This window comes from Pezoporus occidentalis, unplaced genomic scaffold (genome assembly GCF_034315485.1).
Source record: "Pezoporus occidentalis ecotype Australia unplaced genomic scaffold, CSIRO_AGI_Poc_V1 ctg17, whole genome shotgun sequence".
Classification (NCBI taxonomy): domain Eukaryota; kingdom Metazoa; phylum Chordata; class Aves; order Psittaciformes; family Psittacidae; genus Pezoporus; species Pezoporus occidentalis.
In genome coordinates, this window is record NW_026913531.1 from 4409535 (window position 1) to 4427965 (window position 18431).

General features: G+C 40.4%; 1 protein-coding gene across 8 annotated transcripts in view; it reads right to left on the reverse strand.

Moving 5' to 3' along the window:
• The window catches only part of OSBPL8 (oxysterol binding protein like 8), a 94198-nt gene that overhangs the window by 52953 nt on the left and 22814 nt on the right, over positions 1-18431 (reverse strand). For 3 of the 8 annotated variants that reach the window (XM_062613795.1, XM_062613787.1, XM_062613790.1), the window contains exons 2-4: positions 9404-9505; positions 3798-3834; positions 1303-1440 (exon numbers count right to left, since the gene is read on the reverse strand). In XM_062613795.1, the coding sequence (XP_062469779.1) occupies positions 1303-1311 (9 nt within the window). In that variant the 5' untranslated portion in view covers positions 1312-1440; positions 3798-3834; positions 9404-9505. Of the gene's footprint in view, positions 1-1302; positions 1441-3797; positions 3835-9403; positions 9506-16770; positions 16793-18431 lie in introns of those variants that run through there. The other 5 variants (XM_062613793.1, XM_062613791.1, XM_062613788.1 and 2 more) reach the window with 4 other exon arrangements.

The following is an 18431-nucleotide window of genomic DNA, read 5'->3' on the forward strand; positions in this document are numbered from 1 at the left end:
GATTTTATTAATTAGTGCGAATAGCAACATTCAAAGGAAGAATGCACAAGAATATTCAAATATATAACTACATTTCTCTAATAAGGGATACAACACAGCATGTAGAGAGAATAACCAGAAATTCTTCAAAGATCATAAAAATTACAAACAAGTTATATATTTACATATATGTGTATATTCTACAGAAAGTATTTCCAGAATACACACAATGCAAGCTAGAGAACATAAAGTGCTGTTCCAGTGAGATAACAGAGCTTTTAGAAAATATATCAAAGCTAGCTGTGTGCAGCACTGAAAAAACTACCGTAATAATTCTTCAAATACACTAAAAGGCTACCAAATTCAGTACGGTAACAACTATTTTTGGTTTCACAGATCTTTTCATTTTATCTAAATGGTACTAAATGGGAACACAGGAATATGACTGAAAGATACCTGAGACACTTTCTCTATTGCTCTGACAGACTAATATCATTACTTTGACAAAGCAAGCTATGGGAATTAGGGAGACTCATACCAAAAATACAATAAATTTCAGAAGCACTACTAGAATTAAAGGAAGCAGAGATGACCAGCATGGCTGCCAAGAGTAAAAGCAGAAAGAATATTCCTACAAAGAGCCTGAAGTTTTCACTAGGGAATTCACAAACCATAACTGTCTAATGATACCCTAGGCAATAAGACAACACAAGCAGTTTCACATGCAAATAAGCACAAGGAGAACAACTAGTGCTTGGTTTTGGTTTTTAAACAGACTATGAACACGTCAGGTCTACTGATGAATTTCACTTTGCATCCAGTCAGTTCGCAGAGATCCACTGGGAGTGTTTTCAACAGGTTTAGCAAGGCAGAGGGACTGTTTAACAGCCCGCAAAAAGTAGTGCTGAGACTTTTCTTCCCCTAAAGGAAAGGATCTTTCAGTAGAAGTAATTGTTAATAGATCTTTACACAAAGGTTCCAGGCACAAGTGGTTTATCACAAAAGTTCTGTTTAAACACATAAATACCAGAGACATTAAATGTGACCATTGGCTACAGGATTACACACAGATGACTTACCATCACATGGACTGCTCTCCCACAAATCATAACATGCTTTAATAAAACTAGTGCACAACATGATTTTTCTTTTTCATTTCGGAGTAACACATAAGGATACAAAGAATTACATTCGATATTTCAATATGCTTTCTTCCTTACCTCTTTACTGTAAAAGGCAGCGGTTTTGAACCAACATTTGGCACAGATAAGTAATATCAGCATTTAAGCTCTTTAAATCTCTGTAAAAATAGTTTTGTCTTACCATAACCATGGGCAGATCCTGGGCTGAGAGATGGTTGGTGCAACTCTTTGGTTGGAGTAAAATAAACTTCTTTCCCCTGGTGCTGGCTCATTTTTCCTGGAGTTAAATGCTGTGACTCATCGCTGTTTGTTACCACTGCTGAAATACAAAATGGATGCTCATTCAATAATGTTATGTGCTTGTGCATAGATTTCTATTAACAACTTCACTGCTATTTATGAAATGTATTCAAATGTTATGTTGTGAAATTTTTCATTCTAGAAAATTAGGATTCCAAACCAAGGATCTGCTTTCGAGGGGATGGCATAAAGAAGCCAACAAGACTGACAGAAGACATGAGGCAGAAGATGAAAACAAAAACTAGGAGGTAGGGAAAGGCTGCTACTGAATATAGATACAGTATTAAGCTGTTACTTAACACCTGAAATCCTGCTTTTCTTTCCACTTTTGTGACAGTTCTTGTTTTAACTAGCTACAACACAGTCAACCCAGAAAACTACTTGCAGACCAGGCTGTGCCATCATCCCAGAAAGTTAAGATGAACATATGTATATACATCACAAGAACCAAAACTTGCTATGACAGCACATAGATCACATAAAGATCACATACAGACTCTGTCAAGGCACAAAGCCAGACTAGATGGGGCTTTGAGGAATCTTCTCTGGTGGAAGATGTCCTTGCCTATGGTGGGAGAGTGGAATTATATGATCTTTAAGGTCCCTTCCAACCCAAACTATTGTGTGATTCCATATGAAGACAAAGGCTTAAAGCAGAAGTTTCTCTTTGAACCTTACCAGTCTGAAAGAATTGTGTGACATTTTCTAGCTATTTGTAAGATCACCTGCCCAGCCATCCTGTTTATGGTGTCCGTACATTTCCTTAAGCTGCACACAACAAAACTGCACCCTTTTTCATAGTGGAAGAATGGCAGTTAACACCTGTCCTGTGGAGTAGATATACTGACAAAAAATGATCAGAGGAGGAAACAATAGATGTTTACTAAAGAAGAGCCTGCACTGGGCAAACATGCTGTCCTTGATTCTGAAGCTTAAGAATAGCTTACCTTTGAGGCTACAGACTGGCATTTACATTTTTCCAAGTTCCCTTCTATCCCAAAACATTCTATGATTGTAATTCTTCTTAGGTTTCACATGCCATCTCTACAACTTGAAAAACAGATTTGGTAGGCATACGCTCAATGTGTCTGACAAGACAATAGCATTGCCAATCATTCCTTCCACTCAAAGGCCTGCTGATTTATTTTCAGCCCTCAGGCTTCACAGAGCACTCATCCAAGAAAAATATCTCTATTCATCCCTTCCTTTACCTGAGTGAGTTTAAACCCATTCCATCTATCTCCCTGAAGATGAGCAGAGAGTTATTTTAGGGAAGAAACATCAATTAGTAAATACCAAAGCCTCCTCACAACTCTTTGGAGGGAACATTTCAATACCAAGAGAACTATTAGAGCCTGTAATACATACTTTATTCAGTTTCCTCATACTGGCCATCAAATTACTGATACATAGTTTGCCAGTATGATTCATGCATCAGAAGAAACACAAATTGGGGTCTTTGCAGCCAATTTATTTCATCGGATAAAGCTATGAAGAATAACAAAATATCTGAAGTGGCAGAGTCCCAGCTCCTCTGTTTCTATAATGAGCACGTGAAAGTGCCTACACTCTTGAAAATAGCACAAGGACATCAGATACAGGAAAAAGGTTTATCATAATTTAATTCTGCACTATTTTGTAATGTCTATAATAAGAAATATAAGCTAAAACCATGGCTTCTACATGGATTTCTCACCAAGAAGAAAGAATTGGTGTCTGTACCTTTCTCTTCCCCACATAAATCAACTCTCAACCCCAGGCAAAATTATTCTGCCAGTAAGATGATCATAGTAATGCACATGAACCACTGAAACTACTAAGCCTTCAGATGCATGCATGCACCTATATACATACACTGAAGTTTTCCCCATGATCACATCACACCCAATCCTTACTGAAGTATTACAGACCACACACGTTTGTTTCTGCAGATGTTAAGTTACTGACATTAAGCAAACTATAGAGCCCTATAATAGACAAGCTCAAAATAAAAACTGTTTCTGAACCATTATTTCCATGACTTTACTATCTCTACTACAATAACATTTGAAGGTTTCATTTCAGAGTGATATATTGTTTTCTCTTTCAGGTACATAATTTAAAAGATTTATTTGTTCTCTAGCCGTGACTGGTAAGGTGAAGAATAAACTTTTCCCAACAAATAATAATAATAATAAAAAGGTTAACATAAGAAAACGTTTAGATGAGCAGTATGCCAGGTAAAATACTTCCCCAAGAGTAAATTTTCATTGTACTTCAGCTTCACAATTACAATACAGAAGGAAACCTAGTATTTAGCCCAGTAGCCTACATGCAAAGGTATAGCCTATTATAAGCACATGTGCAAACATACTGTAGGAGAGGGGAATCACTTACTTGATGGTCCATGAGAGTCTCTGTTATCACCATGATGCTGTGTACACATACAATTGAAGAACGAGGAACAGCAAACATAAAAATCCAGGCCAGGAAGAAGCAAGTGCGCAAAAGCAGCAGCGGGAAAGAAGGACAATGAAAACAGTGTTAGTTCACAACTAAAATACAACATGCACCTCAATACCAAAGGCAAGGCATCAAGAGACTTGGCAGCTCAGAAAAGCTGAAGCAACAAAACTGACAAATACGCTTATAGAGCAGCCATTATTAGAAGCCATCATCATATGGTTAGTAAACAGTAACTGCCCCAACTGCTAATTCAGAGTGGAACCTCTCCATCTGCAATGTAGTGCTCAAATGACTTTATTCACGATATATTTTAAGAAATGTTTAGCTGGAACGTTTTTAGAAGACTAAAGGTCTGAAGAAAGATGAAATAACAAAACTTGTTTCCAAAACCACTCCACTCTTGGACAGGTATTTTGGAAAAACAAAATCGTCTAAGACATCAGTAATGTGCAAGCACCCACTAATGCCAGATCCAAGCCTAACTGCTTTTGCACACAGACGTGAACTTAGAAGTCACAGATTCAGTTCAACTATAAACACAGGGAACATTTTAAATTGCTCAGAATGAAAGACAAGCGTGCAGCTCTAAAATTTAAGAGGACATTTTCTATCAAACTATTTCCAAAGATTCAAGGTGTCTAACAAATTATCTCTGCACACTAATTCAAATTAGGCACTACAGGTGAGTAATTATATAGTAACAGCATGACATTTGATCTGGAATCTTTTATAAATCATTGCTACCCAAGGTCACAACTTGGGCTAAGATCCCACCATGTTCAGCCATATACAAACGTAAGGCAAGTTCCACCTACACCTTAAAGGACTTCCTACTTTTGAAATCCACAAAGAAAAGGAGGAGAAAACAAGCATACTGATCAGCATGAACATTTCCTCCTTATAAACAAGGTAAATCCAAACATGCTGCATCTTCTACACCCCAAATAAAAAACATCTGCTCCATAAAGGAGAGAAACCCTTGCTCTGTTTTAAAGAAGGTCCAATCTTGCCTCTCTGTTACGAAGACTAAACAGCAGGGAACTTGAAAAATAAAAATCTTAGCAAGGAGGAATCTTGTCTTACAATCCTGATCTCAAAACAGTGACTTTTTATCCCCCATAGCTGACTAGGGGTGTTGAACTGACAGCACAACGTGCAAATGTAAAGTACTGCAATGAGAATACAGCAATTGAAGTGCACATCATCAGAAAGGTGAGGAAACCCTTCTTTAATTATTCTGCACTTTCTGGAAAAGGACTTGATTAAACAGGAGAAGCCAAAATAAACTACAGGCGCACTTGGCAAACAATCTTCCACCCTGTCAGAGAATAAATTTAAGTCAGACTGAAACACTGCTAAGAGAACTTACCACACAGGTTCAGGTACTAGTACATGAAAAGCATTCAAGAGTTCAATGGTTTTCAAGACAAAGTGTTTCTTTTCAATGTACAGATAACATACTGCAACTAGGAAACAATTTATGTTCAGACTGGAACTGTATTACCCTACACAGGTTTTAGATTCAGGAGAACAATGACTAACAAGAGACCGAGATAAAGGAGTCTGCAGTAATTGTACAGAGATCCAGCAGCTGACTGAAGGGCTGAGAACACCACTATTCAGCACTAATCTGCTTTGCTGCATGCTAAAAGTTGGAAAACAAGAGAAGAGAACTGGAAAAATAAACTGTTAACAGACACAGAGGATCAGAAGTTTCTGAGACTCAGACAGCATGTCCACTCACAGTGCATACTTACACATTGAAGAAACAGAGTGAAAAAGCACCACAGCAGGTCCTGTCTCACTGCCTACCTCTCAAGCAGCCTTGACCACGATACAACATGACACCACAGAGCAGGGCAACTCGTCACCTGAGATGATGCAGGGGCTTTTTATGTAAATATTTTAGCATGACATGGTTAATCCTATGAACCAGTACAAACAGCTCCTGCGCCAGAGGCTGAAACACAAGCCTGTCTAACTCTGTCCCTGATCTTCTCCAATAGACATTCTGTTTACACACCAAACTGCCTCCGTTGCTGGTCAACCCCCTCTCTTCATTAGAGCTATTTGGGCCTGTGTACTTACCTAAAACCTGCAGAATATGTATTTCTAAATACTGATGCAAGATTTTAAGATGCTGAAATGAGACTATTTTAGCCAAAAAGACCTCTTCATTTTCCAATAACCCACTGGATCTCTGTCATCTGCAATTCATAACACTGCAGAACAGGCATTCAAACCCCTAAGGCAACAAGCCATGACGGTGCTTCTACTTCAGTGTTTTCGCCAAAAAGAATGTCCTCAGGGCATTCCTGTCCATCAACTCCCACAGTTTTTATGTTAAATATACAAAATTAAGAGAAGCACACACTTATTTCCAGAGACAGAGCCTACATTTATTTTAACATTTATTTAACTGGTGACTTTGCCTACAGATTACAGAACAAGTCCTTTGATAAGGGAGGTTCTTAACACTACGCAACTGATTTAGCTTCTGCTGAGGCACATCTAGTTAAAAATGTTGCTACCAAAATACACAAAACCTACCCCTCCTCCCAGTAAGGTTTTAGATTAAGACTAAGGAATAAACTCAGCAATACAAACCATCACATGAGACAGCAGCCATAACTCTCTTTTCATACAAAAGCAGCATTGTGCTTCAGAAAATCACTTATTCATTTCTCAGAAACAGAACAACTGTTACTAAACCTAAAACTATATCTGCCTACATGTACTATAAAAAAAAGTCCTTTTCCTATCAAAGATTAGGGTAAAAGCAAAAATGTATGTCATGATATCATATCTGAATCTCACACTACAGAAATAAAGCTTTTTAAAAATACTGACTAGATTTACAATCTAAACCTACACTTAAATTCTTAATACAGTTTAAATGCATGCTTTAAAGCCAAGTCAGAGTTTTCACCCTGCTGAAGACAGGCTTTTCCTGGAGGAAGTCTCTATGTGTCAATCACTGACATTACATTTAAATTCAGACACATTACAGTAAGATACATTTAAATTCAGGACCACTAACCCAACCTGCAAAGCTGATCAGTAAAAAGGACTTCTATTCCATGCTCCAAGGAAAAGAGGTACTTTTATGTCTGCTGATGTATTTAGATAGCAAGGACTGACTGTGTTAATTGTATGCAAGGCAATGTGTTTATGAAATACATGTTCTGACAAAAATCAGAACTTACTAGAACGTCTTCTTTTAAAAAAATCATTTAGAATAAGAATGGTTTACATCGGATATTCGCATGTTATGTCCTCAGTTCTGGGCCAGTGAGGATTGTTTAAAGTGAATTATGATTTTATAGAGAAAAAAAGGCAAAACTTGTTCTCAAGAACTCAAACCAAAGTGTCTAATATTTCGCATTGCTTCAACAGTGCCAGACTACAAAAACAGTTTGCTGAGCTGTCATCACATCTGCATTCAGGGACAGTATATATCAACCTAATTACAAGACAGGAAAAGCATTTCAAGCAAGATTTTTCTCCACACTGGAAAGATTCTGGAAAGAAAAACACACAGCATTAAGTTCTGTGACCTCCTTTTTCTCCCATGAGCCAACAAATACAGTAGAAAGCTAACGTCTCTAAAATGGTCTTTTTCAGGTACCTTCTAGAAACCCCTCAAAGGACTTAAAACTGCGTAGCAGTATGTTGATCAGTGTTCTTCCTGCATGTCTGCAACTCATGTATTTCACAAATTTTAATCAGACTAATGAAACAAAACAAAAGGGTGCTGGAGACAGTCTCTTCAATAGGAACTCTAGAGACAGGACAAGGGGTACGGCTCAAACTTAAACAGAGGAAGTTCATGTTAGATATAAGGAAGAAGATCTTTACTGTGAGGGTGGTGAGTCATTGGAACAGGCTGTGCAAAAAAATGGTAAATGCTCTATCCCTGGCAGTGTGCAAGGCCAGGCTGGAGGGACATGGTCTAGCGGAAGGTGTCCCTGCCTATGGGGACACCCCAGAGGGGTTGGAACTAGTTGATCTTAAGGTCCTTTCCAACCCTAACCAATCTATGATTCTATGATTGCAGCTAAGTCTGCAATACTGAAAAATCTCAAACATGACACTTCAAAAAAATTCAGACTTCTGTGAAGTGTCAGGATTTGCAAACACTCAAGGTCTTCAGGATTACTGGATCCAATCACTCTTAATATACATGCAGTGTATGCCTGAGCAAGTACATTAGACTCCCAGATAAGCTTCCAGAAATGTTTTTATCAGCTGTAGTGCAATACATAAAACTTCACATTGTAACTGCAATTAAGACAACTACCCTACCAGATTTTTTTTGGCAAGAAATGCTTAGAGTAGCCAATCACAGTATAACATCAGTTAAAAGAACTTGTTCTGAGATGATAATTCGGGTGCTTAAGCACAGGGATGAAGGGCAAATATATCCCTACTCTCAATATTCTTCTGAAGCAGACTTAGTAAAGTACATATAGCCTCATTTCAAGACACCTTCTTAAAATCATGCTATTGTGAAGGCAGGTCACAAAAAGAAAACTAACACATTTCAAACTACTTCAAAGTTTTTTGTAAACTAGTACTTCTTTTATTATTATTTTAGGAAATATGGAGCACAGCAACTGAATTGACAGATTTTCTTAAATAAATATCTTATTGCACAGTTGACATATGATACAGTATCATAGATGCACTGGCCCTGCTGCAATGAATTTGCTTATTACAGAAAAAAAGCCAAGGATTTTCTTAATGCACTGCAAAATGTCTTGCCTCCAAATTCATCACTTAAGATAACGGCAGTAATAAAACACAGTCAAATTAATACCTCCAGGCAGTAGTTGAACTATTTACAAATAACGTCTGTGACTGTGAGGTTTTATTGAGCTTAACCTCAGTTACAGAAAAAAAATATACCCTATTTTGCCTTTGGGAGGCAGTGCTTGTATCAGAAAACAACTTTGGAAACTAAAAATCATTTCCTGCTTCAGGTTCTACAGCCCTTTCACATAACACAGCTTGCAGAAAAATTAAACTCTTAAATAATTTCAATGTTACGATGATGATGAAATGTCATGCTACTTTCCTGGTTTTAAATTGTGCTTAGAAAGGAAGAGCTGGTAATTTCACTACCTCAGAAATTCTTGATAATCAGTGCAGATTATCAACTCTTTCACCTGAAATGATTCTGTTAATATATAATAATCATTCCTCCTGCCTTCTCTGCTCCTCATTCCATCAAGAAATACAATATTTTTTCTTTTACTCAGTCACTAACTAGGAAAGTATCAAGTAGTAAGACTGAGAGGAAGACCTTTTTCTTTTGAGACACCAAGGATCAAACCCAAGAATCGTATGTTTTTGCACATCCACCCCTCTTGCCATGAGAATCTAGTAAATGACGGATGATACTACATGATATTCCAAATGCATTCAACCAGAAAAGTATTGATTCAAACCAAACCAGAACATATTCAAACTGCTTAATCCTCTCCCTGCATCTTCACATTCATCTCATTACATGAAGCCAGATTTAAGCTACTCACTAAATTTCTCTCGAAGTCCCCATCAACCGGAACAGTCTCCATGTTGAAAAGGCCCGTTGTCCGTCTCTCCATCAGAGTTCTTCCATCCTGCTATTCGAGATCCTGGAAAGAAAAACATAAGAATTCAATTCCAGTGTCTAAAATCCGTTCAAGAGCTTCACTCTCTCTCCCTTATGTTTTAAGAGGGTAAATAGTCCACTATTATAAACTGTGCATATTACGGTTCCTTGCAGAACATACACATCGCCCATAAACCCCAACTTGTTAAGAACAGAGAGGGTAGTTTCAAGTAAAATGGGCAAAATGAAAGGTACTCACTGAGGCAAGCATTTACTTTTACAAATAAGGAAGAATTATGCTGGAAGAACACAAGCAACAAACAAACAAAACACACCCAAAAAAAAACAAACAAAAAGAAACCCCCAGTTTTTGCGTTGTATTTCCCCTTGTCAGCACACCACTCCTGCTCCGCAGGCATATGCACACAAGCTGTTTGGCTACATAAAAGCTATTCTGGCACAGAGTTTAGGGCTTCCCAGCAGAACTCCAGAAACAGCCACATTTTGCTTTATGGAACCAAGACACAGAAATTAAATCATAGTGCAAGCCAGCACCCTCTGGGGCAGAGCAGGCACTCAGTGGCAGTCACCACATACAGCCAGAAAACAATGCCTTGTTCTCTATGTTCTCTAGACATTTCCTATTTACTTTTTTGCTGCTAGAGAAAGAAAGCTGCAATAAACCTTAGTATGCACACAATATTTGGAACCATCATTGAGATAAGAAAATGGTCTGGAGTCAAGCAAAACTTGGTGGGAAAAACACACCTTAACCATTCATCCATTTAGTGGGTTTCAGGAGGTAAGCAGATCAAAACAGGACACCTCCAGAGATGTTGAAGCTAAATGATCTTAAGGTCCTTTCCAATCCTAACTATTCCATGAACTATTCTGTGATGTGTGTCTACAGCTCATTGCTCTGCTTCTCTCTCTCCAAAGCCCCCATCAACAAAAGATCCAAGCAGATAAGAAGGTTGCAAGCTGACCTGTTCAAAACAGTAAAGCCAGTATCCCACAGAGAGAAAAACCTGTGGTTTCACCCTCCACTCCACAGGTAAGTGGCTGATCACAGAATTAGCTCGGGGACTTTTCTGGGGTTTATTTTCCTTTGTTTTTGTCTTGGGTGGGGTGAGGGGGCAGGAAGCAGCTAAGTTACAGACCAAATTGTGAAACCAGCACTTGTGCAAGAGCAGGGGTAGCATGGGGCTGGTGACTTTTGTTTTTCAAGCAACAATGTTAGCATGTTGTGCTTAAGGTAATACATCAAGCTATGGTTTCGGTTCAAGCTTCAGCAACAACAGATTAACTGAGTACAGGGAGATGAGGAGGCATCATAGCCCCTCCTGGGAGCCTGAGGAGCATCCTCGGTACAGGAGGATGGGAGAAGAGGAGAAGACACATGATCTTGTGGTTCAAAGCCTGGCTCAGGAAATACACACTCATGAAAACAAATCTCACTGTAAATCTCATAATCAAATCTCACCATCTGTTCAACTGTTTTCTGTATTTTTATTATCTTTTTCTTTGTTTTGTATTATGTAAAGCATATTAGAATTAAAAACTCCTTAGGAAGAGCATACAGTGTTAACACACTATAGCAAGTTACCATACCACATGCCACTAAAACATGAAAGGAAGCATAAATAAAAAGTTTAACAAAATGACTGTGCTAAAGAAACTGCACATAGTTCCTTATGACTCACTTCAAAGAACTGACAAGCATCTCACTCAAGTACCTGGGTACTTACCAAGGTAGCACATAACTGGGAAGCGTATGGCTAGATGTTTCCATATACATTAGAAACAGCAGACATCTGAAGGGAGATGACTGCAAGTGATTAATTTACATTAATAAAATGAAAGATGGCATTACCACAGAAAGAGGACTTCACCCCAGAAGCTGTGATTCCCAGGGCTGCAGGCACTGCGACTCACGCCTTCCTCACAGCCACGCAGGGGTGCAGAACTGGGTGATGACTCTTGGAGGCTGCTCCTTGTCATCTCTTCCCCCCACACCCATTTCAGGTTCTATTATTAACAGGCAATTCAGCAATACCGGGCTGCATACATACTCAATTTACAGAAACACTAAACTCTCTTAAACAGGATGGAAACCGAGTGGTATTGCAAACTGATGTATACACTGACATTTAAAACAGTCAGCTTTTTTAGTTACACAAACTTGCAAGCATCCTGAAGTTATCCAAATAAACAGGTCTTTCCTGAAATAGGAACATTCACCCTAGAACAAATTTAAACCCATCTCTATTTTTAACAGACATTTTTTAACTCTTAATTTTTGTTGTCAGAATGGTGTATTCTGCTCTTCCGTTTGTTTAAGCAACCACAGCCACTACACCCTTCCTTATCTCCGTCTCAAGAGTAGTATCATCAGACAAGCACCCTAATGTTTAATTCTCAGTTTGTGCTCACTTGTGGTCGCCAGGAAACACATAATCCAGCAGGGTCCCAAGGACTGCAGAGAAGTTACTTGGGAGAGGGCCTGCTCACGGCATATTTGAGCAGGCAGGCAGAGTAAAGCAGGTGCAGAAACAGTTAAGGACTATCTTCCCCCACACTGTTTAGCTTATGAGAAGACAGCCAGCTTAGCTTATTTGTCTTGGCAAAATAAAAGCTGAAAACAAAAAACATTGCTCCTGAAATGTGCCAAAATAAACACCAAGGAAGGAAAAGAGATCTCTCAGCAAAAGGACATTAACAAAAAGTCAAGTATGAACTTGGAGAACAGATTTATCTTGAAAATTACTTAACACTTCCAACCACCGGAATCCCAAAGTTTTGAAACAACTTTCCTATCAATGTAGGAAAGGGAATTTGTTTGTAAACGCAGCCAGGTTATTATGAACAGATTACTTCAGCCATTGGTAGCTTTTTAACAATCTGTTTTTCAATCAGCTGCACTTCAGGAATAGGAAAATCCTGCTTGGGTCTCCCATATAACCAATGGAGAGCATGCATCAATGAAAGCTAACACTGCATGAACAGGACCTTTTCTACCTTTACACATATATACCCAAATATCGTATGTGACTTCTTATCACTTCCCAACTCCCACCTATCAAACAAAACAAAGAAATACTTTCAAAAGCCATAAAAGCATACCTCAGTAGTACAGTGTTACACAGTATTCTCTTAGGTACAGTAATGCAGGCTACAGAGCAAAAGCAGCACAAGTCAGGTTCCTTGGTTGTGTCGTAAGTCTGGCAGCAAGCATTTGCTCACACCTCAGTGAAGTGGGTTTGGTCTGTTCTGTATTGATTTACAAATTCCATATGTTAACCAGATTATACAAGTGTTTAGCATAGGGATATGTTCATTTAACTGAATAAAGGACTTCCTAGGAAAGACATTTATTTTCTCTTTCAGCTTAAGAAAAGCTCCTCACCAAATATGTAACTTGTCCCAGGCATGTTAGAGAGTTCAGGCCTACTCCATGGCAGTAATACCCTGCTGGAGGTACATTTCTAACAATAAAACTTGTCCAGGCTTCATCTGGGATATAGATAATTTCCTACCTAGTAGCTGGTGCAGTGCAGTGCTGTTTCAGCTTTAGTCTGAGAACCGTGCCGATAACACACCAATGTCTTAGTTGTTGCTAAGTAATGCTTACTCTAATCAAGGACTTTTTCAGTCTCTCATGCTCTGCCAGTGAGGAGGGGCCAAGAAGCCAGGAGGAAGCAGAGATAGGACACCTGACCCAAACTACCCAAAGGGGTATGTATTCCACACCACAGCACCTCATGAGCAGTGTATAAACTGGGAGGAGCTGGCCAGGAGTCACCAATTGCTGCTCAGGCTGGGCATGGGGCAACAGGTATTGTGCATCACTTGTCCATCTCGGGTTTTATTCCTTTCTCTCTCGATTTCCTTTTTCTTTCCTTTATTTCCTTCCCACAGTGAGAATAATCAGCCACTGGAATAATCTTCCCAAGGAAGCGGTGGATTCCCCAACAACACTAGACACTTTGAAGATCCAGCTGGATAGGGCGCTGGGACATCTAGTCTAGGTCATACTTTGCCTAGAAAGTTTGGACCAGATGATTCATGAAGTCCCTTCCAACCTGGTTTTGTATGATTTCACTTTATTTCAATTACGAAACTGTTCTTATCTCAAACCACAGGCTTTACCTTATTTTTCCAATTCTTATCCCCATCCTAGGTGTGGGATGGTGGGTAGATGACGTTTAGTTGCTGGCTGAGGTTAAACTACAAGAGCGTATTTTGGCACTCAACATGGGGCTCCAGGAATTTGAGATAAGAATAGTAACTGGGAGAGGTAAGGGGGAAAACCAGGGACTGAACAACGTTAGAAAATGAATGTGAAATTGTTGCAGCTGTGGAAAAGGCATGGGGGGTGGGTTGTGGGTGTAAACTCTCCACTTTCCTTTAGTGTTCTGGTGATGTTATTTTGACTTTGCTGTAGGGAATTCTTTTTCTGTTGATGCAAGTGAAGAAGTTTGTGTGAGGAACACTGTTTTTTGTGATAATTCTTAAATATGTGATTTACATGGGCAAGGTTGGGGTAGGGGGAAGGCTTCTATGAGAGGCTGCTAGAGGCTTCCCCCTCATGTCCGACAAAGCCAATGCCTGCTGGCGCCAAGGCCAAGCCCATCAGTGATGGTGGTAGCACCTCAGGGATAACATTTAAGAAGGGGAACAAAATGCCAACTGTAGTCAGAGAGACAACAGCAACAACTACACAGAGATCCAGGCCGGTGCAGAAGGAGGGGAGGAGGTGCTCCAGACACCAGAGCAGATTCCCCTGCAGCCTGTGGTGCAGGTGCAGCCCATGGTGAGGCAGCTGTGCCCTTGCAGCCCATGGGGGTCCACAGTGGAGCAGGGGGATGCCCAAAGGAGGCTGTGACCCTGAGGGAAGCCCACACTGTAGCAGTCTCCTGGCAGGACCTGTGGCCCCATGGAGAGAGGAGCCCACACTGGAGCAGGTTTCCTGCAGGACTGGTGACCTCACAGGGGACCCAGGCTGGAGCAGTCTGTGCACCCATGGAAGGGGCCCACGCTGGAGCAGAGTGTGAAGAACTGCAGCCTGTGGGAAGGACTCACATTGGAGAAGTTCATGGAGGAGGACTGTCTGCCATGGGAAGGGCCCCACACTGGAGCAGGGAAGAGTGTGAGGAGTCCTCCCCTGAGGAAGAAGGAGCAGCAGAGATAATATCTTATGAACTGACTGCAACTCCCATTCTCCATCCCCTGTGCTGCTCAGGGGGAGGAGGTAGAGAAATCGAGAGCAAAGCTGATCCCAGAAGGAAGGGAGAGGAGGTGAACGTGTTTTCAAGATTTGTGTTTATTTCTCATTACCCCACTCTGATTTGATTGGCAATAAATTAAAGCTAATTCCCCCAAGTCAAGTCTGTTCCATCCGTAACTGGTGAGTCATTTCTCCCTGTCCTAATCTCAACCCATGAGCCTTTTGTCCCTGTCCAGCTGAGGAGGAAAGTGATAAAGTAAGCTTTAGCGGGCATCTGGCATCCAGTCAGGGTCAACCCACCACAGGACAAACCCCTAATTCAGTTCACAGAAGGATTCTTCTTCCCCTTTTCCAACAGAAGATCATCTTTGGCTCAAACACTTTACTAAATTTGGAGAATTTCATCAAGATACATTGCCTGATCTCGTGGCTGAGATGCTCTCGCTGTGCAACCTCCTGTGTCCCCACTGCCCCTCACATGACTTCCTGAATTTCAGCCATGGTGCAGCCACAAAGTGAAAGAAGCAGACATGACCCCTGAATCTAGTATGTTTTCTGTTTCATCAATGGACTAAGTTACTTGAACACCTGCATACCATATTATATAGGCAGGTTTTTGCTTTCTTCCTAAGTACTATCACTTATGGTCATTAGATATGGCATTTGCACTGTGATACTGTTTTGTGACCTGTTATAGTATCAGAGTACTCTCTTACATTCCGGCATCATGCCTCAGAGGTAAGGAACAGCTTCACCTGTGACCTCGTAACAGGCTGCACCAAGCACACAGGGAACTGGCTACTGCATGCTGATCTGGCCTTTCCAAAGGCGAAGCGTTTTCCAGGGCTCTGACCTCCAAACTGACCTGCTAAGCCATATTGGATGCCTGCCTTCTTTCCTTAAGGCCTACAGTAATTTAATGTGCTTAAATTGCCCAATATGGGTATCAGATAAGTGTATATTGTAATTTCTTCAAGGTAACACAGGAATAATTAACTGACTTCAAAGATCAATGTCGCAACAAGTATGGGTGAGGCACATTAGGAGAAGAGACACCTAGTCATTTACACTGGCATCGAGAAGAGTAAAGATTCCCTTAAGTCCTTGCTGGAAAGCAGAGTCACAACGGTACCATACAAATGTTATTCCATAGGGAATCACAGAATGTTGAGTTAGGAAAGGACCTCTGGAGGTCATCCTGTCCAACTCCCCTTTTGCAGGAGGTAGTTTAGGGAGCTTCTGATTATTTCTATGGATGAAGACTCCTCAACCTCCCTAGGCAACCTGTGCCAGCATTCGGTCACCCTCACAGTAAATAAAGTCTTTCCCAACATTCAGAGGGAACCTCATGAATTTTAGTCTGTACCTGCTGCCACTTGTCCCACCACTAGGCACCACTGGGAAGAGCCTGACTCTGTCATCTTTCAGGTATTTATACATACTGATGAGATTGCCCTGAGCACTCTTTTCCATGCTGAACAGTCCCAGCTCTCAACCTTTCTTCATGTAACAGGTGATCCATTCCCTAGATCATCTTCATGGCCTTTCACTGGACGCTCTCCGCTATGTCCACGTCTCTTGCACCGGAACTGGACCCAGTACTCCAGGTGTGGCCTCGCCACAGCTGAGCAGAGGGGAAGATCACTACCCTCAATCTGCTGGCAATGGTTTGTCTAATGCATCCAAGGATACCGTCCACCTTCTTTGTGGCAAGGGCACATTGTTGGCTCATGTCCAACCGGCTGCTGTCAGAATCACCAGGTGACCCCAAGGTAAGCAGTTCTCTGGTGTGGTTATCAGTACACTCAGTTCAATAAGGTCTATAAGGAAGTTTACGGTAATACTCCTGAGAAAAATATCTAAGTGCTAAAAATAGATCATAACAAGTTTCATAAAAATTAAGAGCAAACAGAGATAGCATCAGTTTTAAGAGATATTAAAAGAAATCTACATCCTAAATCTAATTTGGGTGACAGAACCAAGGCTCTCAAATGATTTATCACTCAGCAGTCCCATTCATTTTGCTCCATGCAGCAGGGGAGCAGCAATAGCACAGAAGATTAAAAAAGTACACATCTTACTTTCAAGGTTCTTTGCATCCAGTGCACCAGAGGAAGTAAGCACAGCACCCTGGTTGTAGTGCAAGATCACGGATCATCTCTCGGTGAACAAGTCCACACATGAAGCATGCTTCATCAATGTTACAGCTCTGGCCAGCTTCTTGCACATGACACAATGTCACTGCATGCCAAGGACCCTGTGTTTGTTGAGAGCAGTTCCAAGAAAGCAGGAACTGAAGCAGAGTTACTGACAAAAATGGAGTGGGGCCAACAGGGTGAAACAGCTCAGCAACAGATCTGGTAAACAAAGAAATCACAAGTTTTCCTCGAATTAAGCATCTTGCACATGCTAACAAGAACTTGAACGGGCTAGGAAGAGGTTTTGTTCTGCAATTCTAGAAGATAAATTAGAGAGCTGAGTAGATTTCTAGATTCAATTCCATGTACTGTGAAGTCAGGCCAAATAACAGAGTGATAAAACCAGTAATAATATTGGGGAAATCACACATGCTGAACTACATGGTTACACTAACTCCAAATTGCAATGTTTGAATGCTCAAAAATTTGCTACACCTATAACCACATCAGCAAGTATGCTGTGATCACTTACTGCTATTGGCCACCAAATTCACCCCTATAAAACACTTCCTTCCACCCTGAGTTTCATCACCTGCCTTCCTCATCTCCTGAATAAATATTCCCTGTGCAAAGCAAGCCATTTCCTCTATTTCTGGGTAGAAAAGACCGCCACCAAACTACCCAAAAACCCAGGAAAGGTGAAGTGCTTATGAACAAGCCTTGAAAATACTTCTTATCTAGAAAAAACTTGGAAAGTAGAAGCATAGTTCAGATACCTCAGCCATCTTGTAAGAGTGACAGATAGCAATGACTGTAAGAAAAGTATAGCAAGCTCCTTAACACCCACTACAACTTTAATAATCACTACCTTAAACAGGTGTCCCACAGACAAACTTGTCCTGATAAAAAGGAAGGACAACAGAAGAGGTGTAAAGAGTCACTTCCAGGAGGTACTAAAACCCAACATCCTCTCAAAAACTCAAGTCCTAAGTATTCTTGAGCTCTCTGGCTATTGAGGTGCACTTCAAAGCTTCCCAACTTGTCCCACTCCTCGTGATATATATATTCTGCAAGACTGCTCCCATTATCCAAATGAGTTGTTGGTCTTAATGGTAAAAATGCTAATTTCTTCACCTAAGGGTGTCTAGTTACCTGAAGCATTATCCACTTAACACTAGGTAAAACTGGCTTGTGAAGGCACAGTCTATTTTGTAGCATAAGAACAAGAATGGCAATTATTACATTTTTTGCATTTAGGTTTGAACCAGTCAGAACCTGAGTATTTTATGAAGCTTCATAGAAGATTTTACTACTTTTGCTTTGTTGTGCTCAAGTAAGGAAAGAAGATTTAACCAAACCTTACATCACACAATCTAGTGTTTCATTTTTACATTTCAAGATCTTGCAGTAACAACCAGGAAAATAACCAAGGGGATGACAAACCAACCTTACAGAACCTTATACAAGGTTATATTTACCAATGACAGCCTTCACTTGAAAAAAAACACATGCACTCAAACCCAGTGGTTAGACACACTGCAAATTGTTGTCCTCTCCCAACTCCACCCTGAAACTTAAAGGCACTTTTGCTATGTGGGCCTTGC